Here is a 9,712-nt window from a genome sequence, read left to right on the forward strand (position 1 = left end):
GTTCTGATTAGGGGAGCATTTTGTTCCAAACTCGACCAAAAGCCGGACCCCGATCCAGTACTACTACACAGATTACACATCCTGTGTTTGGATCAAAACACGACAGAAACACAATCCAAATTCGATACTACAGATCAAAATCAGCTCCACAATCAAATTTTAGTAATACTGACACGGAAGATACTCGCAGAAAACCAGACTAGGAACTTCCAAGGACTGATATTCACAAAACCCCACAAGTCGTGGGGTATCACAGGTCTCTTTCTTGTAGTCCTAACCCATCAGGTAACACAGCATGCGACGAAAATGATGTAAAGAGAGAAAAAAACCAAGTATCTCAATATTCAGCATTCGGCCAACAACCACCAACTACAATCCAAACACCGCAATTCCCCATTTCTATCATCTATCTTTGACTCCGTAGATAATAGGTTTTCTTTCATGAGTCTTAAGTGTCCTAATGATAACATTTAAATACACAAATCTAAGGATCAAAATTCATTTTCAGTGCCGACTTTATAATTTCAACTGTCATTTCATTTATCTATCTAAAGAAACTACCTTACCCAGTGGGTGAAACTCCATTAAAAAGAAAAATTCTGTTGAACCTCCTAACGCAAATGAAACAGTTAAGAGAAAGAAAAAGAGACTCATTTCTGGCGACCGGCTTCCACAGGCTCGACCACTTCAGCTTCAAATGCATTCGCGTATTGGGGTTCAACAGGTTGGCTTGGTTGCGGTTGGTATACCTCAGCAGCTGCAGGAGCCCATTTCCCGGAAAACGCAGTTCCCATCATCTCATATATCTTACCACTGAGCTCCTTTGGATTATCAGGCTGCGTAGCAGTACAAGGACATAATTAGCTTAAACTGAAACAATATATAAAATATGCGAAAGGTTGCAAACAAGGATTTAAGTGCTGTGACACGGGGTCGTGCCGGAAACTTACCGGCACGGTACGGCACGGTGCGTGCCGAGCCGTGCCAGTCAAAAAAATCTTGCGTGCCGACACATAATAGCATAAAAAATCTTGCGTGCCGACACATAATAGCATGAAATATTTATTTTCTTTAACAACAAAATATTCTAACTATTTATTATGTCTTTTTATTACATCTTTTGAACTTTATTGTGGAAATTACTTACTAATTTAAAAAATAGAGGGTTTTGAGTTATGCCATCGGCACGGAGTCTATATCGTGCCGGTATCTTGTTGGTACGGTACTGCACGGTGGATACGGCCCGTGCCGACGGGCACTTAAAACCTTGGTTACAAAGTTGCACAATTTCCCCAATATTAAACAACATGCTTCCCAATGCACGGACTCATAAATATGAAAGTAGGTGTATTTAATTATTTATTGGCAGGTAAATCCCAGTAATCTAAAAATACAGCAACACATAGAGTAAGGGACCTAACCAAGCATAAAAATGGTTTATGAAGTAATAAATACACCCACTGATATTACAAAAAAAAAAAAAGGGTTGAGAGATGAACATGAACTCACAGTGAATCCACTGGAAATCAAAGCAGTTTCGAATAGAAGATCTACAGCTCTTAAGGCCTCAGGATCATCAGGACAGGTCTTGGATGCAACCTGCAACACCCATAGAACAATGTAAGTTTGATTTATTCTTCTGATTTTATCTGATTGCAAGTAATGGAAGCTTCAGTCAGCCACCTACAAACTATCGACACGAAAGCTCCTCACTCTGGAAGTTTTACTGATATCTTTCCCATGCATTTCTTATATTCTAATGCTTGGTAAAATGTTTTGTAAGTTAAAGAAATTAGTTAACAAGCAGTTTAGTGCAAGAGGCTCCAGCAACTTGGAAGTTCTTCTCATCAAAAACAGAGATAACTATGACATGAACTCAATAACTAATCTAAACTTCAACTAGGCTTACAAAATAATTTCATCAGCAAATAAGAAAAAGCTTACACTTAAGTTCTTGATAATTGGATGTTCTGGATTAATTTCGAAGACTCTTCTCGACTTCATGAACTCCAAACTAGAAGGATCTCCCATAGTTTGGGCCCTCATCAGCCTGAAGAAAAGTGGCACAAGGAAATGAAATCATAAAATAGCATACTTAATACCCAGTAGACCATGTGCACATTTTGTCTTTTATTCTTCCTCTCAAGTTATATGGGACTGAGTGCACCAGCAGATGGATTCTCCATTCTTGTGAGTGTTGGATAGCTTGCATGTCATACTTTAACAAGAAAAGGACTGAAAGAAGTTACAAACAACTTTTGTTTTTCCTGGCAAACAAATACTGGAGATACGGACTTCAAAAATCCACCATCCTCAGGTGCCTTCTATCGCATAGAATTTGAGCAAGAAAACTAATAAAACAAAAGGTGTAAGCACGGTCAAATGAGGCCTTAGCTTGGTATGACAGACCAACCTCTCCATATTGGCGGACCAGCCAAACTTGCCAGTAACAAGAACACATGGCGAGGTGCTAAGTCGGTTTGAAATATCAACACGAGCAACTTTCTCTCCCAGTCTCTTCTTGATCCACTCGCATGTCTGACTGAATTCCTGCTTGACTTCCTTCTCCTTTTCCTCATTTTTATCACCTAAAATCCATTGAAACACATCATAAATAAGAAAAGTATGACAATCACACCTATCATGTTTGTCCTAAGATTACTGAACTAAGGATCACAATGGAATTGAAACATTTAGGAGGTGTTTGGATTGGGTACAAGAGGGGGGATAAGAGGGTTATCCCCCCCTCTTGTACCCAAACACCTTTGGAGGGGGTGGGAACAACTTGTTCCCACCAAGGGGCCCCCCGGGAGAGAGAGAGAGAGAGAGAGAGAGATTTTTGTTTTAAATTAAAATTTATAATTTATAATCTCAAAATTAAAATTTATAATTTAAAATTATAAAATTTAAAGTTTAAATTTTAAATTTGATATTTTTAATTTTTAAGTTTTATATTTGATATTTTTAATTTTTAAATTTTATATTCGATGTTTTATATCTTTCAAATTTAAATTTGGTCTTAAATTTAAAATTTGATATTTAAAATTAAAATTTTTAAAATTAAAATTTTAAAATTTAATTTCAAATTTTAAATTTTAAAAGTTATAATTTTATATTTAAAATTTAAAAATTTAAATTCAAAAATTAAAAACTTAAATTCAAGTATAATGAGAGGGGTAATATCATTATTTTCTATTTATAACCATCAACTATTTCTCTTATTCCCAATAACCATCCAAACACAATTTTTCTAGTTCCAGCTTATTCTCACATTTTCATCCAAACAAAAAAATACCCTTATCTTACAAAAACCCATACTTGTACCTATGCCCGGTATAACTTGTTCTTGCTTATACCCAAACCAAACGAAGCGAAGCAATTTATCTTGAATTTGATAAGCAGGTATTATTTATTTTACCAATAAAACTAGAATTGGTTTAACAGATTCTACCGACAAGCATCTAAAGGCGCTTGAAATATATGTAGCACTAGGCAGAGAATTTTTACAAGCATCTAAAAACACTTGGAAGTAGCTAATAGAGAATTCATAACTAACCCAGGTCCAAATCTTCCTTGCTAATATCAACAAAGTTCTTTTCCTTGTAGGACTTCAGATTTTGTATAGCTACCTCATCCATGGGATCAACTAAAAATAGCACCTGCAGTGAATAGAAAGCTAGTTTCTTTTTTCCCCAGAAAAATTATAGGTGGAAATGACTGACTATATCATTGCAAAATATACCTCAAAATCCTTCTCGACAAGCCTCTCCAGAAATGGAGCATTCTGTGCGCTAGTCAAGCTATCTGCAGCAATATAATAGATATCCTTTTGCTCGGGCTTCATATTCTCGACATATTCATCCAAGCTAATTAACTGTTCTTCGCTTTGAGAAGAGAAGAACCGAAGAAGAGGTGCAATTCGCTTGTGGTTTGCCTGGTCTTCCATGCAACCCAGTTTAAGAAATTTGCCATAATTCTCCCAGAACTTGTCATAATCCTGATGGAAATCAAAAGTAAAAACAATTAGAAATATGATAGAAAAATCACAAAGCTTGAGGGAATCGAGAATTAGAACCAGCAACAGAATATTGTAGTTGAGAAAGGAGCAGCTTACATCTTTGTTCTCACTCAGAGAAATGCCTAAAATCATATCAAAGGCCTTTCGGACCAATCGTTTCCTCATTATGCGCACCTATGTTGCAATATTCATTAGTAACTTAAATAAGATTAATTCATCAATTGTATCTTGTCCTGCACTGAAAAATCCAAGGTGTTCTTACAATTCGGCTTTCTTGAAGGATCTCCCGAGAGACATTCAAAGGAAGGTCATTCGAATCAACAACACCTTTCACAAAGCTCAAGTATCTTGGGAACTAAACCAAAATAAAGCACAAATCATCAAAATTACAAGGAATTTATTTACCAAAAAGGAAGCAAAAAAAGATTGTCAGGAGGCGATGAAATCCTAACATACCAGCTCCCCATCGAAATCATCGGAAATGAAAACACGTTTCACATAAAGCCTTATGTTCTTAGTCTTCCTGTCAATCATGTCATCCTTTTTCACAGCAGGCACGTAGAGAATTGATCTAAATTCCACCTCACCCTGCATTAAGCAATGACAGCATGCTAGAATAAATAAAAAAACAGTATTAAGATATGCATTGTTTAGACTTTATGCAAATAGACAGGAAATGGCAAAGCATTGAAATATTATCTGAGAATTAAATCAGACCATATATAGCCATATAAATCAAATGATGAGACATAAGGAGAAAAACATGCTATAAATTTAGTTTTGGAGGTCCTGATTTTGTCGGCCTATAAAGATATAGGAATTAGTTACCACAGAAAACCAAATCCAGAAAACAATGCCTGGGATTCCCTCATCGTCACAACAAAGAATTCAAACAACATGCGAGAGCATACTTTATTGCATGCTAGGCAATTCTTTGTACATCAAAAAGCTATTGGCACACTTTGGGCTCAATAACTTGTCGAACTACAAAGAGACTTGAAAAATATAAAGAGATCATAAGCCCTTCACTTCATACAATATATTTCTAGAGCAGCATACACATAGGCAACATTCAAGACAAGCAACTTCTTTTAAGATGATATACACACCTCTGTAGTGAAGTGAGATGAAGCCAAAGGATCCAAATACTCATTAAAAGTCTTTTTGAAAAAGTCATTGTACTCTTCTGTTGTCACGTCTTTAGGGTTTCGAAGCTGCAAAGAAGAATCAATGAAAAAACATAATTTCATTGGATTCAAAAGGAAAAAAAAAAATCCACATTATAAAACAGAACGGTAGGACCAAAATTTGCACAGAAGAACAAAAAAAAAAAATTACCCAAATAGGTTGTGTTTCATTTGTGAGTTCCCAGTCCCAGTACCTCTCTATAACCTTTTTAGTTTTCTTTTTCTTCTGCATCACGATTAGGTATAAGCACAAAAATTAATTTCTTATAAGGAATTGCTAATTTCCCATGTATCATAATCATCAGAAGAAGTCAAAAAATAGTATGCCAAACGACATAACAGTTACCTCAGCTTTAGAGTCATCACCCCCCTCCTTAGCTTCAGCTGGATCCTCATCAACCTCAACCTAGTTAAGTGCAGGAAAAAGGAGAAAAAAGAGACAACCGAAATTCAGCTTATTATAGGACAAAGAGTTAAGCTACTTCCAAAGGTCTGTAAGATTTCATCATGAGTTGCAAAGGACGGAATAAAATCTTAGGCGAAGATAGTCAAGAAATTTTATTAACTAATTCTTACTTCTTTCGTGTAGCCTTTCTCTTGCCACGTGTAGATTGGGAAAGAAACAAACTGCGAGTAATTCTTCACAAGTTTTTGAATCTTCTCAGGATGAGCAAACTCCTTGTCATCACGCTAAAAGGAAAGAGCATGCGGAGAAGTTCAAGAATAAGAGTTGAGATGATAGTAATGAGTTAGCATACATAAACGAATTCACAAGAAACCTTGAGGTACAATGTAAGACGTGTTCCTCTTGGAAGAAGTTTATCTGGGTCAGTCTCTTCTCTGATGGTAAAAGAACTGGCACCAGCCTCACCCTCCCAAACATACTGCTTATCCGATTTTGGGCTCTTTGTTGAAACAACCACCTGTTTCAACCAAATGGAGCAGTTAGAAAAAGAAATAAATCACAATTTGTAACTGGACAACACACATAAGCAGAAATAAAGAGAGAAAGGATTATAGCCTATTTGCCTCACTACTCAAACAGCTTCTCTGCTCCAAGAAGTACCAACCAAGCATCCCCAAACGAAAAAGGGAGCTTCAATTGTGGCAAGAAGCTAAAATAAGCTTCTTGCTGTCAAAATAGAAGTGCCAAGATGAAGCTTCTCATTCAGCTTAAGCTCTAGTGGAAATTTGGTTGAAAATGAGGTTACTACTACTGCTTCTACAAACAGAATTACTAAAATAGCACTTCTACCATAACTCGAGAGAAAGGTCAAACATTTCAATCATTCAATGACAGAATATGGTTTAAGCATACCTTGTCAGAAACAAGAAATGATGAATAAAAACCGACACCGAACTGGCCAATTAAATTGCTGTCGGAGCCAGCTTCCTGACTCTCCTGTAACAAAAGATGCAGCCTTTGTTAATAACATCAAAAAAACAAAAATTGATACTAAAAGACAGAATTAAAAGAGTCTTTCCCGATTTGTGAGACCTTCAATGCCTTTAGAAACTTTGCTGTTCCACTATGTGCAATAGTTCCTAGTGAGTCAACAAGTTCTTCTTTGGTCATACCAATTCCAGTATCACTGAACATAATAAATTAAGAAAGTTATATAAAGCTCCACAGAAGGCATTCTCAAGCATGAAGAAGACAAAATGAAGCTACAGATAATATTAGCTCGGACAACACTCACGTGATTGTGATTATTCCATTGTCTTTGTCAGCCTGGATGCGGATATCAAGATCAACAGCTTCCTTCAGAAGTTCAGGCTCCGTTACACTCAGAAATCGCAACTTGTCAAGTGCATCACTTGCATTGCTGAGAAACAAAGAATGCAGCTGTAAAACATAGTTTCTTTGCATAAACAAACTTGACAGTAAATCTATAACAGATTAAGCACCTAGATGTACATGATTATTATCTATAACTCTATAATGCCAAAATTGCTTTACTGAAGTCAAAAGATTGTCCAAGACAAACAAACACAGAGGCTTTGAAGCAGACTTATAATTGTTATGCCACTCACCTAACCAACTCTCGAAGAAATACTTCCTTGTTGCTGTATAAGCTGTGAACTATCAGGTCCATCAAGCGACTAACCTGCCAAAAATATAAATAATGGTACAACATGTAAAACAATTGTCCCCAAGCTCACTGCTGTTTGTATATAATATAATGATTACAATTACAAAGCACCTCAGCCTGGTATTCAAATTTTTCAAGTTGCGCGTTCGATGTATCAACTGCTGCAGTAGTTGATTCATATCGTTTGCTAACAATGATACTGTTTTGCAGGTTTGTTTCCACCATGTGACCAAGTCCAGTATATTTTGATCCTGAGAAAGGCGAAAACCATCTCCTCTGAAACTGAGGAAGTCTGTGCTCTTGTTGCGGTACCTAGCAGTGAGCAACAAAAAGCACATGTTAGTGCAAACTTGAGGGATTGTAATATTAGAATGTGCAGACATGTATACTGGAGATGAAAAAGACATGATTCATGTATGACAATACAAAAATTCTTTACAGACGATCTCAAGACACAAACAGGATATGTGAATGGAGAGTTACGCAAGAATACTTCTAGAAGTACCAAGGTCTTAGTACTACCACCTTATTTTCATTGGGGGGGCATCCGAATAAATGATCGACACCATTGAACATGATCAAGGACATTCAAACTTTCTGGAACTGAAATTTCGTTAATTTTCAGCATCATTTCCCTAGTGATCAAGTAGCTCCATAATTGGACAGTTATTGGACAGTTTCAATATATGAGGTGTTTTCCTATGCAATAGATTAGGACAATCCAAATAGGTTGAAATTTTTATACAAATTTCTTTTCCTATCGAGATCAAGGTCAATACTGTGATTTCAAGATTAGCAATTCTATCATATAGGTATGCAAGGTGATTCAATTTTGACCACTCATTTTCCGGTCGCTTGACAAACTAGAAAGTGATTTCAAAATTTATGAAATTTGATTCCTAAAAGGTTCAAATTAGGGGTGTCAGCGAGCCGAACACGAGCGAGCTAGGGGCCGGCATGAGCCGGACACGAGCTGGCTCGTTAAAGTATCGAGCCGGAAAATTCAGCTCGCAAGGACTAGATTGGATATATATAAAAAATAAATTTATAAAATTTTACCCATTAGATTTTGATCTAATGGTTGAAACTTTACACATAAATAAGTCTTTTCTTAATTGAGTTCGTCTTTATATTTTTATTTTGCTAAAAATCAAATAATAAAAAATATATATTATATATAATTATTTATTTATATATATAAATATAAATAAATATAAATTAAATAAATTATATAAATATAAAATATATGTATTCAAGCTGTTATCGAGCCAAACACGAGCGAGTTAACCCCAACTTGTGTTCGGCTCATTTATTAAACGAGCTGAAAAATTCAGCTTGTGTTCAGCTCGTTGACTAAACAAGCGATTCGATCTCGAGCTCATTTCGAGTCGAACACGAGCTGGCTCGCGAACAGCAAGCTGGATTGCCACCCCTAGTTCAAATTCCCTATATTGAAAATCAGGTGGAGGTAACAAGAGGTGATACTTCTAAAAGCATTCTACAAAAAGAAAAAGCTTAAAGCACAGAATTACCTATCACAATACAACTAATTAATTAAGTGCTTGTTTTGAGCAACTGTTAAAACTTACATGCTCAACCTAGTGCTCTCTTCTAAAAGCCTATTAAAGATATACCATGAAATAATGATATAATAACAGAAAATATGTATCCATTCTCAAATAGCCCCTCTCTTTTTTTGGGGGTTGGGGGGGGGGCATAGACACCTTCTGAACTTCATTTTTTTTTATTTAAGATATTGCCCAAAGGGAATAGCTTCATTGAATTAAACAGCTCTATTGGCTGCAAACGGTTAACAGTTGATAAAACACACAATTCTTTTACTTGTTAAAGAATTCAGAACAGCTAATCTTAACAAAATCAACATTTGATTAAACATCAATAATAAATTCAAAAATTAAGCAGGTTTCAATTAAAAGAAAATTAGTTGACCAGCCTCGTTCAATATGACCAATAGTTGAGGGTCTCCCTATACATTTTTACGTGTAATAACTTTAGAATGCATGGCCAAAAGAAAAGGTAAAATACAAGTTTGATAAGAGTAAAAGCAAGTTTATTTCATTACAGAAAAAGGTCACCTGCTATGATGGAAATGTAGAATATAAATTAATGAGAACCAAAAAAAAAGAAAATGAAAAGAAAGAAGGACGCCGACACCTAATACCCAAAAAAATTGAGAAGTAAACAAAAACCTAAAGTAGCATCAACTGACGAATCAGATAACAATCAATAGAACAAAGAGTATCATTTCACAATCGAATTTAAGCGATAACGAGACAATTTCGCATCAAAACCAGCAAAACCCTAACTAAATCCCACCCTATTAATTCGAAAACAAACACCATATAAGCTACGACATCAAAGGGAATGATTCGAATACCGAGCTCGAAAAGGAG

General features: G+C 35.7%; 1 protein-coding gene across 1 annotated transcript; it reads right to left on the reverse strand.

Annotated features, from left to right (window-relative positions):
• On the reverse strand, positions 308-9,712 carry LOC109721392 (heat shock protein 90-6, mitochondrial). The gene is made up of 20 exons (XM_020248993.1): positions 9,697-9,712; positions 7,410-7,610; positions 7,240-7,313; positions 6,906-7,031; positions 6,704-6,797; positions 6,524-6,607; positions 5,985-6,128; positions 5,782-5,895; positions 5,552-5,611; positions 5,357-5,431; positions 5,128-5,232; positions 4,475-4,606; positions 4,281-4,373; positions 4,115-4,192; positions 3,743-3,997; positions 3,557-3,659; positions 2,414-2,588; positions 1,945-2,050; positions 1,510-1,599; positions 308-836 (listed from the first exon to the last, which is right to left on the reverse strand). Exons 2-20 carry the CDS (start codon positions 7,521-7,523, stop codon positions 651-653), a joined length of 2,208 nt encoding a protein of 735 aa, XP_020104582.1. The 5' UTR covers positions 7,524-7,610; positions 9,697-9,712; the 3' UTR covers positions 308-650.

The sequence above is a fragment of the Ananas comosus genome, linkage group 15 (assembly GCF_001540865.1).
Source record: "Ananas comosus cultivar F153 linkage group 15, ASM154086v1, whole genome shotgun sequence".
Classification (NCBI taxonomy): Eukaryota; Viridiplantae; Streptophyta; class Magnoliopsida; order Poales; family Bromeliaceae; genus Ananas; species Ananas comosus.

Bases quoted from the DNA above. Each gene is read 5' to 3' on its own strand.
- LOC109721392 (XM_020248993.1), bottom strand. From the start codon at position 7,523: ATGGTGGAAACAAACCTGCAAAACAGTATCATTGTTAGCAAACGATAT. The intron at 5,896-5,984 runs GTTTCTTGTGAA...CTTTCCTTTTAG, and splicing joins GTCTTACATTGTACCTCAAG to CGTGATGACAAGGAGTTTGC. The intron at 5,432-5,551 runs GTAACTGTTATG...ATCGTGATGCAG, and splicing joins GTGATGACTCTAAAGCTGAG to AAGAAAAAGAAAACTAAAAA.